The 24,272-nt window shown below is 36.2% G+C and overlaps 1 protein-coding gene across 36 annotated transcripts; it reads right to left on the bottom strand.

Moving 5' to 3' along the window:
- Positions 1-532: 532 nt before the first annotated feature.
- On the bottom strand, positions 533-24,272 carry LOC127245873 (uncharacterized). Of its 36 annotated transcripts, none has more exons than XM_051266986.1 (16): positions 23,998-24,272; positions 23,898-23,929; positions 23,622-23,800; positions 23,362-23,529; positions 22,621-22,714; positions 22,212-22,282; positions 21,661-21,712; positions 21,316-21,364; positions 21,054-21,145; positions 20,067-20,186; positions 19,782-19,978; positions 19,426-19,530; positions 17,977-18,067; positions 12,873-13,947; positions 2,268-2,372; positions 1,734-2,051 (listed from the first exon to the last, which is right to left on the bottom strand). In XM_051266986.1, the coding sequence occupies exons 1-10, from the start codon at positions 24,192-24,194 to the stop codon at positions 20,116-20,118; spliced, it is 1,005 nt and encodes a 334-aa protein (XP_051122943.1). In that variant the 5' UTR covers positions 24,195-24,272; the 3' UTR covers positions 1,734-2,051; positions 2,268-2,372; positions 12,873-13,947; positions 17,977-18,067; positions 19,426-19,530; positions 19,782-19,978; positions 20,067-20,115. The 36 variants fall into 36 exon arrangements, with proteins under 36 accessions (XP_051122964.1, XP_051122943.1, XP_051122955.1 ...); XM_051266998.1 differs by lacking the exon at positions 2,268-2,372 and having other exon boundaries at positions 12,873-12,934; positions 13,341-13,947; XM_051266984.1 differs by lacking the exons at positions 1,734-2,051; positions 2,268-2,372 and adding exons at positions 11,683-11,980; positions 14,371-14,657 and having other exon boundaries at positions 12,873-13,965.

The raw sequence follows: 24,272 nt of genomic DNA, 5'->3' as shown, positions 1-24,272 counted from the left end.
AAATTGAACGCGAAATCGGCAAGGAACCTAAAGTCCGCTCCATCGCAGTTCTCAGCGTTTGCCGTCGGTCGACGGCGGCGGAGTGCGGCGGTTTGCTGCGTTTGAACAATGCCAGAGCTTCCGGAGGTGCAGGCGGCGCGCAGGGCGGTGGAAGAACACTGTGTGGGGAAGAAGATCAATAAATGCACTGTAGTTGATGATTCGAAGGTAATCGACGGCGTCTCTCCGAAGGACTTGGAATCAGAGCTCGCCGGGAAAACTATAGTCGCCGTGCATCGGCAGGGGAAGAATATGTGGCTCGAGCTTGATTCACCTCCTTTTCCCACGTTTCAATTCGGTACTTTCCTTAAACCCTAAATTCCTTCCGGTACTGTTTTCTTCATCATCGATTAGTCCTTAATGTTATTGCCACTTTCGTTTTAGCTGATGATTCGAAGGTAATCGACGGCGTCTCCCCGAAGGACTTCGAATCAGCGCTCGCCGGAAAACTATAGTCGCTGCGCATCGGAAGGGGAAGAATACGTGGCTTGAGCTCGATTCACCTCCTTTTCCCACGTTTCACTTCGGTACTTTCCTTAAACCCTAAATTCCTTCCGGTGCTGTTTTCTTCATCATCGATTAGTCCTTAATGTTTTTGCCACTTTCGTTTTCCAAATATTGATTGTTATTGTGGCGCCTGGAATTATTCGATAAATTTAAAGCTGTCACTACCAGAGTTTCAGATTTACTCCTTACAGAACTATAGAAGACTCCTGCATTTTCAATTTCAATTGCATGTTGATTATATGCTGCAAAAATAATAGAGTAAAAAACTTGATTGGATTGGAAGCATGCTTTCTGAACTGGTGGTTTGAAACTGAGATATGCTTCTTGTTTGCTTAATTTCTATGTTTTGATGATTCAAAGTGGGGGATAAACATTGGGGCTTTTCTTAGAATTGATCGTCATTTATTTTATGAAGGAATGACTGGAGCTGTATATACCAGGGGAGTTGCAGTCACTAAATATAAGTGGTGAGTGACATATTTACGGTGGTAAGATTGGAACAAGCTATTGAAAATTAACCCTAATGCATTATTTTTACGATAGAGGTGTGCCCGTATCCTGTTTCAGGTTGCTGAGTGGTTTCCTATTTTAGACACCCAACGAGAAATGAGATCTTCAATTGGTTTAAGTTTTATTCGGGAAGTTTAATATAAGATACTAGAATCAGGAATTTACTGTGTATGATACGTACGTATATGTATATTTTGGAGTAATGCTATGGAGTTGAGAATCTGAGAATGGTTTCAAAACTGTGCAGGGTGGAGTTTATGTGGATGATACCCAAACTGATTCTAATATCATCGATTAAGATTCCAATTATTTTTGCCGTGATCGACAACTTTCACATACTGATGAAAATTTAACACGTTGTAGTAATATAAAACTTATTGTGTCTGAGACAATGCAAGGCTGTACCATCTTTATGTTTTAGGTTGTCTGTTTTTAAGATTGTGTTTTTACTGATTACGAGTTTACGGCAGCATGTGCTATTATTGACAGGTCTGCTGTAAAGGATACAGACGAGTGGGCCTCTAAGTATTCTAAGTTATTTGTTCAAGTGAGGTTCTGTACCTTGATTTTTTGATCGAAACTTCTAATTCTTAATGAATCAAACTGCAAATTTTTGCTTGTAATGGTGAAAGAAGACCTCATGCTTTTCCCAGCACTCAGTTATTTTCATGTTCTCATAGGTCTTTAAGTTTTACTATGAAATATATATAATGCATTTGATGCTATTATTACATTAATCTGTGTTTCCATTTGTGATTCAGCTAGATGATGGTTTGGAATTCTCTTTCACAGAAAAGAGGCGGTTTGCTAAAGTCTGTTTAATAGACAATGTAATGTGGTAACTTTACGTCGTCGTATTGTTTCTGTTCATCATATTCATCCTTCCAAGATATTTCCATAACAATGCTTCTCACAGCCGATTTCTGCTCCCCCTATCTCTGAGCTTGGTCCTGACGCATTAAAGGAGCCCATGACGGAAGATGAGTTCTACAGTGCTTCAATATAAAAATATTGATATTTAATATAAATAAAATATATAACAATAAATAGAGAATTGTGTCATCTATTATATATATTGATAGGGATATTGGATTTGTATTTAATTCATCCTCGCTATCTATCCTTAGGCTTGCTTTAGCTTGTAGCAGCTAGCACACTATATAATTATGTTGTGTTGTTGGAATATTGTTAGGTTTGAAGAAATTATATACCTCTGAAATTATGGAGGTTCACTTCTACTGCGGAAATTGATCTCAGGCTCAGGTATATACTTGTTTTCTGATTTGTTGCTCAATTTTTGTTTGGGTTTCTTGTTGCTGTTATGAAAATTTGACATTATTGGTAAGTACGGAAAACATTTTCATCTTGTGTGGGACTGCATTTTAAGATCATAGATCATTTCATACCAACTTGTAACTTGAGAGCAGCAGTATTGGTGTTTATCAATACACTTAATGCACTCAAATCTAAGGTGTCACCGGAAACAGAAGATTTTTTTCGGGGTGCAAAAATGGATGGTGGGTGTAGCTTGTGGGGTAGGGGATAATGGCTTAAATCTGGCTTCATGCTAATTGTGAAATTTTGAAGACAGTAACATGTGATTTCTATTAAGATCTTTAATTTTATTTATATATGTTCCTTGTTCGGTCATACCAAGCATTTCCTGTTGGATTATACTGTAAAGCAAACTTTTAGTACGCTTTTGTATCATTCAATTTCCTTATTAACTGGAATAAATAAATTGTTATTTCACATTGTGTTGCTTTTATTTATGTTTTATATATATTAGCATGTCCACTTATTTAATATTGTAGACAACATGGTGTGTGGAGATCACACAGAAGATCTTGTTGTCAGTTCTTTATTAAATATAAATGGGTTTCACAACTGAGATGGTTATGGACAAAACCATCGGTTTAAGTTGTAGTATAAACTTGGAATTAGTTTGTCTTGACTATTAGTTTACACTAATGTGCTGCGTCACATTGAAAGGATCACAGTTGAGATATGTTCTTCTATTCTGACATTGAAGAACCAAGATCTCGGTAACTCTGTTAATTCTTAACCTTAGATGAAATAAATTAAATATATGGAATAAATGTTCGTTGCTTTAATTTACCATAAGTGAGAATCCTTAGTGATTCAATATGCTTCGTATTTTGGGCAACTACATTATTCGCATAGTAATTAATTTACTATCATTAAGGCACCATGTCCTGGACATCCAGGTTGATGACATCCCCTTAAGGAACTCAATAAGGATTATTGTATAAACCCTGCAGGTGGATTTAATCCGTACAATAATAAGTTTTGAGTGGTATTACTTAAGGAATTAAAAGATATTAATTAATTAAATTGTCAGAAGATTTAATTAATTAATGGATGTGGAACATCTTAAACATGGGGAATTAATTAAGTTTAATAGAAGCCCAGATTCAATTTGGGTTGGGCTGGGAGTGCAATATTAATTCTTTAATGGAATGAATTAATATTTTATGATTCGAATTATATTCAGGGCTGAATATAGAGATTTGGATCTATAAGGGAGCCCGAGCCCAACACCTTCTAAAGATCCCCGGTCTGGCCCAATTACCTGTTGGGAGACTTATTAATATGCGGTCTTTGTCAAACCCTAGGGACGGTTTTTCAAAAGGAGGCGAAAACCACAGGTGCAAGCCGTCAGCTCTAGGGTTTCACGAAGAGCAAAATTCGTCTCCCTCCGTTTGATAGATCGCCGCCCATCCGGTGTTCGAGCGGGGTTCGGGAACAGTCTGGAAGGTCTCTAGCGGAATCAACCTGTTCGTGATTGCTGTTGGTGGTTCCAAAAAGGGTACATCTCTAGTTCATTCTTATAGGAGCATGCTTAGGATCGTTTTATACCATGTATGTACGCGTTGGCATCCAACAACGATCCGTGGGAATGAACAGCCCTCACCGGCGTGTTCCTACAATTGGTATCAGAGCAAGGTTTCGTGGATTGTTGGCTCTGCCAGAAAACGTGTAGTTGGTATTGTCTTTATCGTTTTCGCATGTAATGTATGGAATGAATATTTTTTTTGTGCGTGTATGTTGTTTCCCTTCGCAGCCCTTTTGGTTTTGTTGTAATCGTTTTTCCCACCAGATAATAAGTGTGGGTAGATAGGCGGTTTGGTATATAGATCCATGTATGTAGGGCTTTTCATGTTGTTTGAGTTATACTGCGTAATTCTGAAAAAGACATGAAAAAGGAGGCGATTTGGAAGCAGTTCGCATAAGCAGAACAGCCACGAACGCAGTGGGGCAGCGAAGCAGAGGTGGCGCTGGAGGTAAGGGCGGACATGAGGCTTGTAGTGACGGCCAAGAAACAATTTTTGGTGATGGAAATTAGGTTTTCGGCTTTTGGGCCGAAAATCTAGGGTTTCCGTCGGCTGAAACTGTTTTGGCCATAACTTTTGCCTCGGTTGTCCGTTTTCAGCCCATGATACCTTTTCGGAAACGGGAGGACGAGATCTACACGAATTACAGCTACGCCGTAACGGCGAATGCCGCAGCCAAATTCGATCGTCTTCACGAAGTTTTCGCGACTTCTTCCCGATGCGGCCCGGTTCCAGTTTTTCCATCGCGTGAGAGGCCGATGTCTAGCATCTGTCGCGCCCCTTTTAATCCTGTAATAGTTGTCTTAGGCTATTGGTTAGGGTTTTAAGGGCTGCGTGGGTGTGCTTTTAATTTTCTGCCTTTTATTGCTTTGTGGATGTATTTAAATTAATGCTTGCCAAAGTATTATGTGATATGCATGATTATGTGACAGGCATGATTTAAATTTACAAGCATGTTAGGAATCATGTACTAGATTTGCGGAATTAATTTTCTAGAAGCATGCTAGGGCTTACGTGATTTGCATGTTAGGAGCATGCTAGGAATTTAATTATTCTATGCATGCTGTCAAAACCTTAAAGTTTAAATGACTAAGTATTTAAGTTGAATTATTATTAATTCATGGGCCTCCATAATTGATCTTTAAGTAAAGTGTTTGTTATACGCGGGATCCATGGGGTCTCCTCCCTAACGGATATTAACATGCACAAGTTTACTAGATAAGATTTCAATTAAAGTGATTTAATTTTAAGTAAAGTGTGTGGCATACGTGGGATCCATGGGGTCTCCTCCCTAACGGATATGTCACTCATAAGTTTACTAGATAAATTAATTCGTGATAACTGTAGGAGATTATTTGCATTAAATATGACTGCCCTTCGGTTGCATATTAACTGTAAATAGTTGTCCTTGGCGTTAAATTATGGTCATTACTTAGATGTGGATTTTAAATATAACCCCCCAACGGAGTCCCTGTTTTAATTCACATGGCCAGTTCTAAAGTATCGGCAATTAATTTCATTCGTCATAAGGATAAGTTGATGAGATAATGAAATTATAGGCTAGCTGCCTGTTTGGTGAATGCATGTGTAAACGTCCGTCATAACATGGCTTGCATGTGCGATTTACTGAGCTGTCGTGATATGTATAATCTCGTGGTTTTTGAGGTTTTCCCATGATTTTATGCTTATGTGTTAATGTGAATTACTGCTTACGTGTTTGCATGTTTCTGTTTGTTTATTTCAGTTATCAAAATGTCGTTCAATCCACTTATGACTGTTCTCAATCAAAACAAACTCGTTGGTCCGAATTATTTGGACTGGAAACGAAATCTGGACATTGTCCTTGCTGCGGATGACTATAAATTCGTCCTAAGCACCCCTGCTCCAGCAGACTTAACTGAGGAATCTACTGAAGAGGAAAGGGAGGCTCATCGGAAGTGGCATAGGGCTGATCAAATGAGCCGTTGCTACATATTGGCGTCAATAACCAATATGTTGCAATTGCAGGTTGAAAAGTTGCCTACTGCTGCTGACATGATGTTGAGCCTCAAGGAGCTCTTTGGTGAGACAGATAGGGCTGCTAGATTTGAGGCAATGAGGAAGATTATGACTTCCTCCATGCCAGAGGGAACTTCTGTGCGTGAGCATGTTCTCAAGATGATGGAAAATCTGAATGAGATAGAGCTGCTCGGGGGTCAAATCGATGCTGACACCAAGATCGATATGATCCTGCACTCACTCCCTAAGTCCTACGAGAATTTCCGTCTCAACACAATCCTGACCAAGAAGGACTATACTTTAGCCGAGCTTCTTGTGGATTTGGTTGCAGCGGAGGGACTCATGGGTAGGACTCCACAGGCGCTGTTTTCTGCGCAGTCTGGACCTTCTTCGTCGAAAGGCGGGAAGAAGAAAAAGCCTGCCAAGAAAAAGGGTGCTGCAAATAGTGGGAGCAAGTCGGTCGCGCCTTCTGGTGGCGTGAAGAAGCCAAAGGGGAAGTGCTTTAAATGCAGCAAGACAGGACATTGGAAAGCTGATTGTCCCCTTCTGAAGGGCAAAGATGGTACGTCTTCTACTTTGCTTGTTGAAACATGTTTCGCGGCTAGTTCTACCAGTATTTGGGTAGTAGATACAGGAGCCACTGATCATGTTTGTTATACAATGCAGGGGTTCCTGCCACTAAGGCAGCTGAGTGAGGGCGAGATTATCATAAGCTTGGGAGATGCAACCAGAGTGGCAGCGGTTGCAGTGGGAGATGTGCATTTATCTTTTTCTGATTCAGTTTTAGTTTTAAAGAACGTTTTGTATGTGCCAAGTTTTAGAAAGAATTTAATTTCAGTTTCGAAACTTTTTGTGGATGGATATTCAGTTGTTTTTAATAAAAGCGTTTTTATTATGAGAAACAAAGTTGTTATCTGTTCTGGCACATTGGAAAACAATCTTTATACTATTACTAGTGCGCATCAAACTGAAACCAATACTCAAGTTCATGCATCTTCATCATTAAAAAGAAAACAATCTTCTAAATCGAATCAAACATATCTTTGGCACCTTAGATTGGGTCATGTCAACCTTAGGAGGATCCAAAGACTAGTGAGCAGTGGTTTCTTGGACTCTCTACAAGTGGAACCATTCTCAGTCTGCGAGTCCTGCTTGGAAGGCAAGATGACCTCCAGGTCTTTTAAGGCCAAGGGAAATAGGGCTAATGAAGTGTTAGAATTGATTCACTCTGATGTATGTGGGCCTATGTCAATTCAAGCTAGGGGTGGTTTTGAGTATTTTGTGACTTTCACAGATGACTACTCAAAATATGGATACATTTACTTGATGCGCCGCAAGTCTGAATGCTTTGACAAGTTCAGAGAATTCAAGGCAGAAGCGGAGAACCGTCAAGGTAAAAGTATCAAGTCATTACGGTCTGATCGTGGTGGCGAATACCTTAGCGCTGAATTTAGGCAATATTTGTTAGAGAATGGGATTACATCCCAGTTGACTGCGCCTGGTACTCCGCAACAGAATGGCGTGGCAGAGAGGAGGAATAGGACTCTTTTAGAAATGGTGAGGTCAATGATGAGTTATGCTTCTCTACCCATCTCGTTTTGGGGATATGCCTTGGAAACAGCAGCGTACATCCTGAATTATGTGCCTTCCAAATCAGTTCCTGAAACCCCAATAGAATTGTGGTCCGGGCGAAAGCCCAGCATGAACCACATTCGGATTTGGGGCTGTCCAGCACACGTGTTGGACAAGGAAGCTGATAAGTTGGCATCTAGGACGGAAGTACGGCTATTTGTAGGATACCCTAAAGGAACACGAGGAGGTTGTTTTTATAGTCCTAAAGACCAGAAGGTAGTGGTGAGCACCAATGCCAGGTTTTTAGAAGAAGACTATATGCATGAGCATAAGACCCCAAGTGAAATTATTCTTTACGAATTAAGGGGAGACAATCAAGTACCAAGTGTACAAGAAGATATACCACAACAAACTGCACAGCGTGTTGATCCTTATGTCACCACACATGATTTGCCTCGGCGTAGTGGGAGGGTAACTCGATTACCCAGTCGTTTCTTGTTAGTGGGAGAGTCCTCGGATTCAGTCCCTAGTGATGAACAAGAACCTGATCCCTGTACCTATAAAGAGGCAATCCAAGATGTTGATGCAGATTCTTGGCATAAGGCCATGGATTCAGAAATAGAATCCATGCATGCTATGGAGGTCTATGACCTCAAAGACCTTCCCAAAGGCAAGAAAGCCTTTGGGAGCAAATGGGTCTTTAGGCGTAAGAGAGGACCTGACGGGAAGGTTACTACCTTCAAGGCACGGTTGGTTGCAAAAGGTTTTACCCAGAAAGAGGGCATCGATTATGATGAAACCTTTTCACCAGTAGCCATGCTAAAGTCAATCCGGATACTCTTATCCATAGCAAGTCACATGGACTATGAGGTTTGGCAAATGGATGTCAAGACAGCATTCCTTAACGGGAATCTGGATGAGGACATCTATATGCAGCAACCTGAGGGTTATGTGAAGAAAGGCCAAGAGCATCAAGTCTGGAAGCTAAAGAAGTCTCTTTATGGACTTAAACAAGCTTCCAGATCTTGGAATATTCGCTTTGATGAGGTGATCAAATCCTTTGGATTTGAACAATGTCCAAGTGAAAGTTGTGTGTACAAGAGGTGCAACGGAAACGTAGTGGTATTCTTGATACTATACGTAGATGATATTCTTCTCATTGGAAACAATGTCAAGATATTATTAGACGTAAAGGTATGGCTTTCTGAACAGTTTCAAATGAAGGACATGGGAGATGCATCGTACATTCTTGGTATGAAGGTCACTCGTGATCGGAAGAAAAGAATGTTGTGCTTATCTCAAGCCGCCTACATTGATACTGTGCTTGCCCGTTTCAGCATGCAGAACTCCAAGAAAGGATTCTTACCTTTCAGACATGGAGTTGCTCTATCTCAGGATATGTGTCCTAAAACACAAAAGGAGATAGATGAGATGGCTAACATTCCTTATGCTTCGGCTGTAGGAAGTCTCATGTATGCCATGCTGTGCACGAGGCCTGATATCTGCTATGCTGTTGGCATGGTAGCTAGGTATCAGTCCAAACCTGGTCAAGGACACTGGATTGCGGTAAAACATATTCTCAAGTATCTGAAAAGAACTCGAGATTATAGTTTGGTTTACCAGTCTGACAATCTAGTTCCTTTGGGTTACACTGATTCAGATTTTCAAGGTGATCGAGATGAGAGAAAGTCAACCTCGGGTTATGCGTTTACCTTGGGAGGCGGAGCTATTTCATGGAGAAGCGTAAAGCAGAAATGCATCGCAGATTCTACCATGGAAGCCGAGTATGTTGCTGCTTCTGAAGCAGCAAAAGAGGCTGTATGGCTCAGGAGCTTCTTGTATGACTTAGGGGTGTCTGAGAGTATGCCTGAGCGTGTAATCATTTATTGTGATAACGCTGGTGCAGTGGCAAACTCAAAAGAACCTAGAGCTCATAAAGCAAGTAAACACATAGAAAGGAAGTACCACATCATACGAGACATCGTAAAGCGAGGAGACATAGCTGTCACTAAGATTGCATCGTTGGACAACTTGGCAGATCCCTTCACGAAGACTTTACCCATTAAGGTTTTCGAGAAACACGTAGAGGGCCTTGGTTTACGATACATTGCAGCTAGACTTTAGTATAAGTGGGAGAGCTTGTTTTTGCATTGTATACTAAAAGTTTAGCTTTAGTATAAGTGGGAGATTGTTGGATTATACTGTAAAGCAAACTTTTAGTACGCTTTTGTATCATTCAATTTCCTTATTAACTGGAATAAATAAATTGTTATTTCACATTGTGTTGCTTTTATTTATGTTTTATATATATTAGCATGTCCACTTATTTAATATTGTAGACAACATGGTGTGTGGAGATCACACAGAAGATCTTGTTGTCAGTTCTTTATTAAATATAAATGGGTTTCACAACTGAGATGGTTATGGACAAAACCATCGGTTTAAGTTGTAGTGTAAACTTGGAATTAGTTTGTCTTGACTATTAGTTTACACTAATGTGCTGCGTCACATTGAAAGGATCACAGTTGAGATATGTTCTTCTATTCTGACATTGAAGAACCAAGATCTCGGTAACTCTGTTAATTCTTAACCTTAGATGAAATAAATTAAATATATGGAATAAATGTTCGTTGCTTTAATTTACCATAAGTGAGAATCCTTAGTGATTCAATATGCTTCGTATTTTGGGCAACTACATTATTCGCATAGTAATTAATTTATTATCATTAAGGCACCATGTCCTGGACATCCAGGTTGATGACATCCCCTTAAGGAACTCAATAAGGATTATTGTATAAACCCTGCAGGTGGATTTAATCCGTACAATAATAAGTTTTGAGTGGTATTACTTAAGGAATTAAAAGATATTAATTAATTAAATTGTCAGAAGATTTAATTAATTAATGGATGTGGAACATCTTAAACATGGGGAATTAATTAAGTTTAATAGAAGCCCAGATTCAATTTGGGTTGGGCTGGGAGTGCAATATTAATTCTTTAATGGAATGAATTAATATTTTATGATTCGAATTATATTCAGGGCTGAATATAGAGATTTGGATCTATAAGGGAGCCCGAGCCCAACACCTTCTAAAGATCCCCGGTCTGGCCCAATTACCTGTTGGGAGACTTATTAATATGCGGTCTTTGTCAAACCCTAGGGACGGTTTTTCAAAAGGAGGCGAAAACCACAGGTGCAAGCCGTCAGCTCTAGGGTTTCACGAAGAGCAAAATTCGTCTCCCTCCGTTTGATAGATCGCCGCCCATCCGGTGTTCGAGCGGGGTTCGGGAACAGTCTGGAAGGTCTCTAGCGGAATCAACCTGTTCGTGATTGCTGTTGGTGGTTCCAAAAAGGGTACATCTCTAGTTCATTCTTATAGGAGCATGCTTAGGATCGTTTTATACCATGTATGTACGCGTTGGCATCCAACAACGATCCGTGGGAATGAACAGCCCTCACCGGCGTGTTCCTACATTTCCCTCGCCATTTTTTTTTTCCTTTCTATTAGCTATGTTTTTCGAAGATTTGTTCATTCTTCGCTTTTTGTTCAGTGAATTACCATTGTCCTTGCTCATTGATTGTTCGTTGTACACGCCCACCTTTGTTTTGTGTTATTTTAATCTATAATATCTGATTTCAGGGAGGCTCATCTAAACCGAGCCAAGTGAATGACGAATCGAATCGTTGTTAAAACAATACAATACAATACGTAGAGAATATATAAAACATCAGGGAAGAAGAGCTTCGGAAAAAATGCGTTGATCGCACGCACCTTGGTTCGTCATTGCTACTTGCCTAATTTATTTATTTATATATTTATTCTGGTTTAATTCTATAGGTGTTCATTCACATTCTTCAGTTATGTTGCTTGTTCTCTCAACTGTCTGATAGTATATATTTATGTGTGCTGCTCTGTTTTGTTAAGATGATCTATCTAATGGTGCTCAATCAATGACATACCACTCTTGGAAGTAATTTCATTCTTGAGGTTTGCTTGGACTTTTTGGTATTAGAACTGTGATATCTTCATTATGCCGATTTCAAATTGTATTCGAACGCATTGATTCTGTGGTATACAATAACTAGTGAGGTATTAACTTCTTGATCTATTCACTTAACCTACATGTGAAGAAGTTTGAGAAGACATTAGTCGGTCTTGGTAAAAAAAATCATGAATATTTTATATCTCAAATGAGGCAATGACTTGAAGTTATGGTTTATGAATGATAGACGAAGAGGAGAGCAAATCAACCTACAGAATCAGTTATCTATGTATTGTTGCATGTCAAAATATTGATATTTTAGTAATGAAGAAATAGTTTGGATATTCGATGTATGTGCTGGAACTTGGTACTCATGATGATTTGGGTTGTAGGTAGAAAGTGGACAGAGACTTCTTCTATTGGGAAAAAACTTCTCTGATGCACCATTGCAGTTCGATACAAAGGTATTGTTGGAAAAAGCTTCAGCATATCGGTGGATTCAAATTGTCAGGTACCTTATTTCCATTATTTGAAAAAGTTAGACATCTTATTTGGCAAAAAAAATATGACAATTTCAGGCTGTTATTACTCCCGCCACGCAAAAAATTAGTGCATTTTTTTTTGCGAAGGATGGAGTAATATTTGTTTTGGGCTGGCTTGGGTTGTTTTAAAATTCAAGCCCGATAGGTCCGGCCTAATTATGAATTGGGGTTGAAAACCGAAACCCTAGGGGTGAGCATTCTCGGATTTTCGGTTCGGATTGTGCACGATCCAAAAATCCGGAATTTTTGAAAAAATCAATCCGAACTGAACCGAAATAACCGAAATTCGAAAATCCAAAATTCGAACTAAAAAGTCCGAATAAAACCGAAAAATCCGAAATTTTAAATATTTTTAATTATTTTTTTAATTTGTAAATTTCTTTTATATTTTATTATTATTTTATAATATTAAATATATATATAATATATAAAAGTAAATATATTAAAATATAATTAATAATTTTGAGGTTTTTTATATTAAAATATAATAATTTCTAATAAAATATTAAATATATATAATAAAAAAATATATTATAATGTTATATTTCGGATTTCGACTTAGTTCGGATTTTAAGTATACCGATCCGAAAATTCGAAATTTTTCAAAAATTCAATCCTAACAAATCCAAAAATCCGAACCAAATTTTAAATTTCGTTTTGGTTTGGATCGGATTTTCGGATTTCGGATATTTTGCTCACCCCTACGAAACCCTGCCATGGCCCAGTTTTAAATTACACCGGGCCAGGCTAGCCACATACTAAATACACTAAACAACAAGTTGGCATAAAATTTAGAAACAAAATTAATAGATGCAAGTCTCGGAACGTAAACAAAAATAGTATATATGTATAGAAAACCATTTACCTTAGGTTTGAAATCGAGTTCGAAGGATATTCGCGGATCCTCTCGTCTCCCATAAGCTTTACCTACAAAATAAAAATACACTTAAAAAACAAGTTAGTATAAAATTTAGGAACAAACTTAATGCATGCAAGTCCCGGGATATGCAAGAAAATAAAATAAATGGAAAGCGTAAATTAAAAGAAAAAGTAGGAGATACTCCCTATTATAGGATATCCTTCGAGTTCGAAGGTTATTCGCGGATCCTCTCGTCTCCCATACGCTTTACCTACAAAATAATAACACACATAAAAAACAAGTTAGTATAAAATTTAGGAACAAAATTAATGAATGCAAGTCCCGAGATATGCAAGAAAATAAAATAAATGGAAAGCGTAAATTAAGAAAAAAAAGTAGGAGATACTCCCTATTATGGGATATCCTTCGAGTTTGAAGGATATTCGCGAATCCTCTCGTCTCCATAAGCTTTACCTACAAAATAAAAACACTTAAAAAACAAGTTAGTATAAAATTTAGAAACAAAATTAATGCATGCAAGTCCCGGATATGCAAGAAAATAAAATAAATGGAATGCGTAAATTAAAAGAAAAAGTAGGAGATACTCCCTATTATGGGATATCCTTCGAGTTCGAAGGATATTCGCGGATCCTCTCGTCTCCCATACGCTTTACCTACAAAATAAAAACACACTTAAAAAACAAGTTAGTATAAAATTTAGAAACAAAATTAATGCATGCAAGTCCCAGGATATGCAAGAAAATAAAATAAATGGAAAGCGTAAATTAAATAAAAAAAGTAGGAGATATTCCCTATTATGGGATATCCTTCGAGTTTGAAGGATATTCGCGGATCCTCTCGTCTCCCATACGCTTTACCTACAAATTAAAAACACACTTAAAAAACAAGTTAGTATAAAATTTTGGAACAAAATTAATGCATGCAAGTCCCGGGATATGCAAGAAAATAAAATAAATGGAAAGCGTAAATTAAAAGAAAAAGTAGGAGATACTCCCTATTATGGGATATCCTTCGAGTTCGAATGATATTCGCGGATCCTCTCGTCTCCCATAAGCTTTACCTACAAAATAAAAACACACTTAAAAAACAAGTTAGTATAAAATTTAGGAACAAAATTAATGCATGCAAGTCCCGGGATATGCAAGAAAATAAAATAAATGGAAAGCGTAATTTAAAAGAAAAAGTAGGAGATACTCCCTATTATGGGATATCCTTCGAGTTCGAAGGATATTCGCGGATCCTCTCGTCTCCCATAAGCTTTACCTACAAAATAAAAACACACTTAAAAAACAAGTTAGTATAAAATTTAGGAACAAAATTAATGCATGCAAGTCCCGGGATATGCAAGAAAATAAAATAAATGGAAAGCATAAATTAAAAGAAAAAGTAGGAGATACTCCCTGTTATGGGATATCCTTCAAGTTCAAAGGATATTCGCGGATCCTCTCGTCTCCCATAAGCTTTACCTCCAAAATAAAAACACTTAAAAAACAAGTTAGTATAAAATTTAGGAACAAAATTAATGCATGCAAGTCCCGGATATGCAAGAAAATAAAATAAATGGAATGCGTAAATTAAAAGAAAAAGTAGGAGATACTCTCTATTATGGGATATCTTTCGAGTTCGAAGGATATTCGCGGACGAATTAAATCAGATGGTTCCATTTCTCAATCTTTCTGGATCCAATGAATTCGAAAGAATTGAACGAGGAGCCGTATGAGGTGAAAATCTCATGTACGGTTGGATCCTCTCGTCTCCCATAAGCTTTACCTACAAAATAAAAAAACACACTTAAAAAACAAGTTAGTATGAAATTTAGGAACAAAATTAATGCATGCAAGTCCCGGGATATGCAAGAAAATAAAATAAATGGAAAGCGTAAATTAATAGAAAAAGTAGGAGATACTCCCTATTATGGGATATCCTTCGAACTCGAAGGATATTCGCGGATCCTCTCGTCTCCCATAAGCTTTACCTACAAAATAAAAACACACTTAAAAAACAATTTAGTATAAAATTTAGGAACAAAATTAATGCATACAAGTCATAAAACAAGAAAATGTTACCAATAGTTGTGTTATTATTGGAAGTTGGAAAATGTCCATAAATCTTTGCTAGTATTTAGTTTTCCTTGAAGTGGATCGAGTAATGAATTACCGAACCTTGAGAAAGAAATATGTCTTTTGCATCTAATAGCCTCTCCACAGTCAATCAAACAGTGCTAGAACATAATGAACAATAAATAATATATCAACATGAACATGAAGAATAATAATACATAATAATTTCTTTAGAAATTAACCAACAACCTCTAATAATTTCTTTTTCTTTTTCATTCCATCATTATTATTTTATTTTTGGACCGTGTATATGTATAAATGAATACCTGAGGATTTAGGGCTTAGGGCATTATCAAGAATTGAAATTCTTGATCGAATATAAAAGAGTATGAGAGAGTAAGGAAGAATCAAGATCGTGGAAGAGGAGAGGATGATGATGGTAAGATGATGCCATTGATTTCTTCCTTACTCTCTCATACTCTTTTTTATTCGATCAAGAATTTCAATTCTTGATAATGCCCTAAGCCCTAAATCCTCAGGTATTCATTTATACATATACACGGTCCAAAAATAAAATAATAATGATGGAAGGAAAAAGAAAAAGAAATTATTAGAGGTTGTTGGTTAATTTCTAAAGAAATTATTATGTATTATTATTCTTCATGTTCACGTTGATATATTATTTATTGTTCATTATGTTCTAGCACTGTTTGATTGACTGTGGAGAGGCTATTAGATGCAAAAGACATATTTCTTTCTCAAGGTTCGGTAATTAATTACTCGATCCACTTCAAGGAAAACAAAATACTAGCAAAGATTTATGGACATTTTCTAACTTCCAATAATAACACAACTATTGGTAACATTTTCTTGTTTTATGACTTGTATGCATTAATTTTGTTCCTAAATTTTATACTAAATTGTTTTTTAAGTGTGTTTTTATTTTGTAGGTAAAGCTTATGGGAGACGAGAGGATCCGTGAATATCCTTCGAACTCGAAGGATATCCCATAATAGGGAGTATCTCATACTTTTTCTTTTAATTTACGCTTTCCATTTAATTTATTTTCTTGCATATCCCGGGACTTGCAAGCATTAATTTTGTTCCTAAATTTCATACTAACTTGTTTTTTAAGTGTGTTTTTATTTTGTAGGTAAAGCTTATGGGAGACGAGAGGATCCGCGAATATCCTTTGAACTCGAAGGATATCCCATAATAGGGAGTATCTCCTACTTTTTCTTTTAATTTACGCTTTCCATTTATTTTATTTTCTTGCATATCCCGGGACTTGCATGCATTAATTTTGTTCCCAAAATTCATACTAACTTGTTTTTTAAGTGTGTTTTTATTTTGTAGATAGAGCTTATGGGAGACGAGAGGATCCGCGAATATCCTTCGAACTCGAAGGATATCCCATAACAGGGAGTATCTCCTACTTTTTCTTTTAATTTACGCTTTCCATTTATTTTATTTTCTTGCATATCCCGTGACTTGCATGCATTAATTTTGTTCCTAAATTTTATACTAACTTGTTTTTTAAGTGTGTTTTTATTTTGTAGGTAAAGCTTATGGGAGACGAGAGGATCCGCGAATATCCACTACAAAAAAATATTATATTTGTAACGGAATTCCGTCCCTAAAGATCACGTAGCTAACGTAATTCCATCATTAATTCCATCTCTAATATCATTAGTGACGGAAAAAGTGGATTTAAAGACGAAAAAATTTCGTTACAAAAATGATATTTTCTTGTAGTGATCCTTCGAACTCGAAGGATATCCCATAATAGGGAGTATCTCCTACTTTTTCTTTTATTTTACGCTTTCCATTTATTTTATTTTCTTGCATATCCCGGGACTTGCATGCATTAATTTTGTTCCTAAATTTTATACTAATTTGTTTTTTAAGTGTGTTTTTATTTTGTAGGTAAAGCTTATGGGAGACGAGAGGATCCGCGAATATCCTTCGAACTCGAAGGATATCCCATAACAGGGAGTATCTCCTACTTTTTCTTTTAATTTACGCTTTCTATTTATTTTATTTTCTTGCATATCCCGGGACTTGCATGCATTAATCTTGTTCCAAAATTTTATACTAACTTGTTTTTTAAGTGTATTTTTATTTTGTAGGTAAAGCTTATGGGAGACGAGAGGATCTGCGAATATCCTTCAAACTCGAAGGATATTGACCGAACTCATAATAGGGAGTATCTCCTACTTTTTCTTTTAATTTATGCTTTCCATTTATTTTATTTTCTTGCATATCCCGGGACTTGCATGCATTAATTTTGTTCCTATTTTTGTTCATAAATTGTTTTTTTAGCATTATGTATATAGAAATAGATTTTTTTTTACGTCTCGGGACTTTATCCTAACTTAAATTTTAGTGTATTTAGTTTGTTGGTAAAGTTTATATAGAGTCTACTACTATCCAATCCATATACGACACGAAAAAATAAAAATTTTGGTCTAAAAATTAGATCCAAACTATATATAGGTCAGGCCAGCCAAGCATGGTTGAATAACCAAACCGTTTCGAGGTCTATGCAAATTTTTATGTGCTAGGCGCGGTCCAAATTATTAAAATAAGGTAACTAAAAATATTATTTTAATATAATATTAACTTTAACATAAAATTAATAATTAATTAATATTTAGTTTCTTAATTATCAATAAAAAATATTGTCATAATTATATTAATTTAGATTAATATAATTTATTATTTAATAATAAAAGACACAATTTATTTTTAAAATATGATATTAAAAATCTGGGCTGGGCTGGCATGGCCCGGTATAATTTGAAACCGGGCCATGCCTTGGTTTGGATTTTCAACCCCAATGCAAAATCAGGCCGGGCCTATGGGCTTGAATTTTAAAACGGCCCGCGCCAACCCAAAAAAATATTACTCCCCCCATCGCGAAAAATGCTCAAATTTTTTGCGTGGCGGGGGGAGCAATACTAACTTTAAATTGGCACATTTTTTTTCCAAAAATGATATAACTTTCTCAAATAATAGAAACAAGATACCTTGAAATATGAATCCACCGATATGCTGAAGCCTTTTCCTTTAAATCCACCAATAGGCTGAAACGTTTTCCAGCAATACATTTGTATCGAACTGCAATGGTGCATCAGATAAGTCATCTCTCAATACTTTTACATATACCTCTTGAAAGTAAGATATTTAAGTAAAGAAAACACAAATCATGCTTACACTAGTCTTTCATATAACTGTTATTATAAAATTGTCCAAAGCATTATTATTACGATATACAGTTCATCAAATTCTCAAAACTAAGACTATTTAGTACCAACTCGCATACAATATGTTCATAACTCATGGAAAGAAAAAAAATGCCCGTGAGAAATTTATTAAGCACAACATGACAACTATTTTAAACGTTTTAAATAAAATTTGACTTATTTGCCTTATGAAAATATGTTCAACAATTAGTGGACAAAAAATTAATGTTCACACATACATCCACATGAATACTAGAAATCATATTACTCTTTTTGGACAGTTTTTTATTATAAAATTCAAAATGTAACAAAAAGTACATATTCATTTAAGTAACATATTGCAATACTTCAAACACACATTCGACTACGCTTACCTGCAACGTCCCTGGGTTTATTTGCAATAGTTTTATTTGTAAGAGGAAATAAAATATATTAATTGAGAAGATAAATACTGCATTCAAATAATATAATTTAGATAAAAGAAAATTTCTAATCCTCTTCGCTTTAATATTTATTTGCAATAGTTTTATAATTGTTTTTTAATTATAAAATAGGGAAAAAAAATGAAAGCTATAAAAAATTTTAAAAAAAATCAGAATATTTCACATTAAAAACAATATATAATAAATACTAACCTTCTACTAAAAAACTACAGTCATATTTGGGTTGCGAACGAAAATTAAAGAATATTGATATTATATTGATAGTTGGTAAAAAATATGAGTATAAAAAGTAATAGCATTTGTGTAACAATAATAAAAAAAATAAGATTAAATCTTGCAGGATTTTACATGCTCCCGAAGTACGTCCGATCACTAGTGATTTCATTAGTATTATAAATATAAAAATATTAAAAAATTATTTCTAAAAATAAATAGAAACAAAACGGTCATATTTTAAAAGATTTTTTTTATCGTAATGATTTCATTAGTATTATAGTAATATATATAATATGAATAATTTTTAATTATAAAGATTTTTTTTTAAAAAAAAAAATTACTTGTAAAAACAAATAGAGACCATAACGGTCATAATATAACAATAAGATTTTAAAAGATCTTATGACTAATGATTTCCTTAATTACTATCACCAATAGACTTGGATTGGGCAAGAACAAAGAATGAATGGAAGGTAGACGAGATAGGGATGGAGACGGAGAGAAGAGATGGTGATGGAGATGGAAATGGAAAGTATTCTGAATAAAATGAGACAGTTGAGAGTTAGTTACTTACTTGAGCAGGCAGAGGGCAGAGAGCATTGCAGCGCATATTTCCCCTACGGAACGAGTGATGCATATACATACCCCCACCCCTCCTCAGCAATGCCCACTCACTCTGCTGCAGAGAAAGGAAAGGAAACACATAATATAACATCCAATACTTTTGTTTTTCTTACAGCAAAACAAAACTTAAATCGACACGACGAGACGAGACCATCAAAAATAAATTTATATAAATGATGGAATGAATGAATTAAAAACTGCATTATGACTGACATTCATGCATTGTGACTGATGCTCTCTTACCGAATCATGTGACTTTTTAAGAGATTAAGGAAATCATGGCAAAGAGATCAAGGAAATCTTCACCTTCTTCTTTGGTAGATGTCTGGCATCTCTTTTTGGTTTAACTTTAACTGTATCAAGCCCACTTGGTGGGTTGAGGCTGTCAAATAAGGCCGCACTTGATTTGCCAATAGTAGTACCCATTTGGCATCTCGAACCTTCCTCTTTGGATTGCTTCCCTTATTGTTCGGAAGAATCCGAGGTAATGGTGGGTGTTGTGGCTGAGAACATTTGAGATGGACAAATAGTTATAAAATGATGGACAAAAATAATGTGCAAGTGATGAAACAATGAGTCGATGATTCGTACATTTCTAATAGAATCTGAGCCAGCATTTCGTGCACGTTGAACAGATGGGTTATGTAAGCCTTTGTATGATTCTTACATGTGTAGCACTTGCAATCCTCGACGATAGGCGATGTGTCTTTCCTGTAGAAATGAATATCGAAAAGCCACATAAATTGTGTGATCCTTTTTTACTACACGAGTGAGATCTCATATAAACACTAATCAATGATCGACAAAGAGACGAGACTAATGTAATTGCAGCAAATACAAGTACTTTTTTTAGCATATCTAGTTGATGTTGAAATTTAAATTTTTACGCTAAGCCAACACAGCATCTAAGCACTTAATCGATGTTCCAAAAAAAAACTATCTCCCATTTGCCAGAATATCCAAATCTCAATAATTACCTTTCTATTCCGAGTAAACATATCATGCTACAATAGTTACGCCATAGAAATTATTCATTTGATTGAATGCCGATGCCATGCTACTATAGCATCTAGTAGTGCATGCATACTACAAATATAATATAACTAAAATTTTGCATTCAATATCTTATATTCTCTTTGTCATCCAAATATATGTCACACTTTCTTTTTTGGAATAAATATTCTCACTTATCATTTTAGTAAAGAATTTTTTTATCATTCTTGCATTTTTTCACTATAAAAGTCAAAACATATCAATTACTAATTAAAAACTTATGCCCACATGTTTGAGCATACAATTCGATGACGAAGAAAGTACTATTCATTTATGGGAATAAAAGAAAAGAACACTCACCCCAAAAAACACACTTTTTATCCTTTAAAGAAGTTACCGAGAAACAGAGTCAATAGTTCCCATTCCAAGAGAAGTTTAGCTAATGATCGACAACATTTAGGTTCGTAGTAAACATAGGTTTAATATGGCATTACTAGTTTTTATTGTATATCACAGGTTTATGACGGTGGCAAAGTTAGTTGAGAATTTGATGGAAAAAAATTGAACAAGCAAAAGATGAATGACCTTCAATTAGCTGATCACAAACATCGTGTTTCTTGTTTTCCGCAGAAGCAAATGTAAGGGCAAATCCTCCAAGTGTAAGATGGTAAACATATCTGTTGGAGATTGAACTTCATATCAGAATTTTACCCAAAGAATGATCACGATAGAATCTATATGCTATATAACTATCCGACATGATAAAAAAAGTTAGCATGATTGTAGTTTTCCTTTTTATTTTGGGCAAGATTGAAGCGTTAAATAGAGTTAAGGATTGGTACCGTACGTCGAGTCAAATAGGTCAACCCCAGCAGCAACACCTTGCAAGATTTCCTCTGAAATTTTAAAAACAGAAGATATTCATTGCCGAGGAATTTCATTCATGGTGGTATATGAATAAGGCCATAAACGAACTCTTCCTAACTTAAAACGTTCAAAGGTTTAATGGCCCATTTAGTGGATAATCGTGAACACAGTTTGCATACATCAAATTAGACCAAGTACTGTGATTCTATAACCAATAAATGGTGTCATGCTGGTTGTGCGATAAGCAAAAACAGAGCCCAAGACATAGAGACTCGGCAAAACAAAAGGAACAACGTATAATAGTAATATCAAGACTAAAATTTACCAGTAAGCCCAAGACCACAAATCTGACGGGGTTTGTTTTCTGGTAAATGTTCCTGCGTTTTCAAGTAAAGAGACATCAAATCAACACTGAATTTCCAACACATATAAGAAAAAAAAAAATTATAAAGGAAATGGAACAATAGGAATATCATAGCAATTTGAGATGAGAGGACAAACTATGCAATTCGTCTGGCACTTGGTCATTGGAAATTTGTCATAGAATATAATGGTTTCCCAGAAATAGTACATAAAAGTTACAAAAATTATGATATGCACAGATATTGTTGTAGATATACATATATATAGATATAGTAATATTAGATTGCATACACAACTCTATCCTGGTGGTGCCAGTTTTGTCACTGTTGCACAAGTTTATCTTAAAATGCAAATCAAATATGATAAAGCAACAAATTTCTGGTTAAATACTTATGCGAGAAGACATGGAATTTCGATACCCTTTGCTTGACATGAAAGTTATAAATATGATAAATTTGATATACTGCTCCACTGAAGCAACACGCTATTGATGGAGACGAGATAAATACATACAATAATAGCACGGAGAAGAGCAGGGCGATCATCCAGACTTTCCCCAAGGCCAAAGCCTCCTATGCAGAATCCTATACGATACAATTTCTTGTAAGTAAATATAATGAAAATGGCAGGTTTGAAATCATACAATAAGCATTAAAGCCTAAAAAGATGAGGAAATGTTGAGCTGAATATTGAATATTTGAGTAGGTTTGGCAGTAGTCATATTTTATTTTATCTCGTAATTTATTACATTTTTTCTTCAAAGATTAAATCTCTTAAATGAAATAATGAATATACATATATATATATAACTTGTTGTAGCTTTTGCATTTCTTTATAATGTGAAATAATATGATTGGCTCACAAGTCGGCATCATCTATAAATTTCCAGAAATCCTCAAAAGACATAAGTGGTTATGAACACCTGACACATTTCGCTTTGCAACTTCTTCTGCACAACACTTCCGTTCATCAATTCTTGAGCCTCCCACAATTGTCTCAAATGCAGCTCCGCCTGTCTACATTTCAGAATTAACATATGCAGTACTGCATTTAATTCACCAATATCAAGTTATAAGTCAATTAATTACAAATATATCACAATTCTGCTACCAAATTAAATGCCTAAAACACAAGCCGAGGTTTTTACAATGTTTTCAACCATTTCCATGTGCCCATGGACCACTTTCCAGACTCTTAGGATGAACAATTTAATATGAAAAAGAGGAGCTACCAGATTGTTGATAAAAATGCTTTTCTCGATTTAAAGTCAACAACTCATTCAAGTGAAATGATGCATTTCCTGATTTATCTAACCTCGTCTCTGGTTTGATGAAATAAGGCCAAATTAGGAGGCAATCAACTGCTTTTGGTATTCACTGGCTAGTTCAACTTAAGTGTCTCTATATTAACAACAAATCAATGAGCAATGTTCTCACACAATTCACAAGATAATCATCCCTGTCTTGCACATATTCTGTGCATCGAAAAAATTGAAAACCAACACAACACATTCGCCTATGATAACTTTCTCATTTCATAGGTTCCAATTATAAATGTCGGCTGATGCGAAAGTAACCATATCATAACTCCCTAAAAGGTATCTTCACTTGCTCATTAAATCAAAGTAAATAACCTGATAAATAGGAACACATTTAGCACGTACATTGGAAGCAAGATCCGACGGTAGGCATTCATCAAGCCATCTCACAGTTCGATCAACCGAGGCTCTGTTTCTCTTTTCAGAAACCCATGCAGGGACTTCATCTGCCAATGTGGACCATATATCCGGCTTCATCGATGAAATCATTTCCATATACTGCTTTGGTTTCATCTGTCAAAATCCCATCCGTCAAGAAAATTGAACATAGCAGCACTAAACAACACTACCACAAGATTGAGTGAAAAAACACTTTGATACATAACTTTTTTTACCAGCGGTCGACCACAAGGAGTCTCGAAAGAAGCTCCCAGCCTGTTAGCGCTCTGGTAATCCGGCAAGGATATAATTGAATCCCTCGGGACGGCCACAAACACATGATCTTTCAAACCAAGCATCTGATGCAGCCCTCCCAATTCGGATATCGTTTTCATAGAGATTCCTTCTGCGCTGCAAAACGCATCGAAAATCAAGGGAAACAATCGACACTAACTACAATTCAAATTCTGTCCAATTCCTCGATCATACACCATCACGAATACCTAATCCGCAATCCGGAGACGTCGCGCCACAGCTAAATAGAACATAAGTAAACAAAATCAAAGAAAAAACAGAAAGAAGAAGATGATTAAAGTGACGCACAAGTGAAGAGGACTAAATTGGAGGAGGCGGGAGTCCGGCGACGGGAGAGTAGACAGCAGGTCAGGGGAAATGAAGGAAGGCAAACCCTTGCGTGTAGTGAGGAGGAGAGCTGGAGTTTCCAAACAACAGCTGCCGCCGACCTGCAGTACCCCCGCCCGAGCTCCGCCCTTGCTCCATGCCTTCACGCTGAATTTCATCGCCTTCACCGCCGTCTCCGCCGCCTCCAGCCTGTACGGTTACCCAGGTCACAGCCTGTGGATTCGTGCCCTTCGTAA

This window comes from Andrographis paniculata, unplaced genomic scaffold (assembly GCF_009805555.1).
Source record: "Andrographis paniculata isolate CXL003 unplaced genomic scaffold, ASM980555v1 Contig25END, whole genome shotgun sequence".
In the NCBI taxonomy this organism is placed as follows: domain Eukaryota; kingdom Viridiplantae; phylum Streptophyta; class Magnoliopsida; order Lamiales; family Acanthaceae; genus Andrographis; species Andrographis paniculata.
The sequence above is the reverse complement of the archived record's forward strand: the minus strand, read 5'-3'. Positions and strand labels throughout refer to the sequence as shown.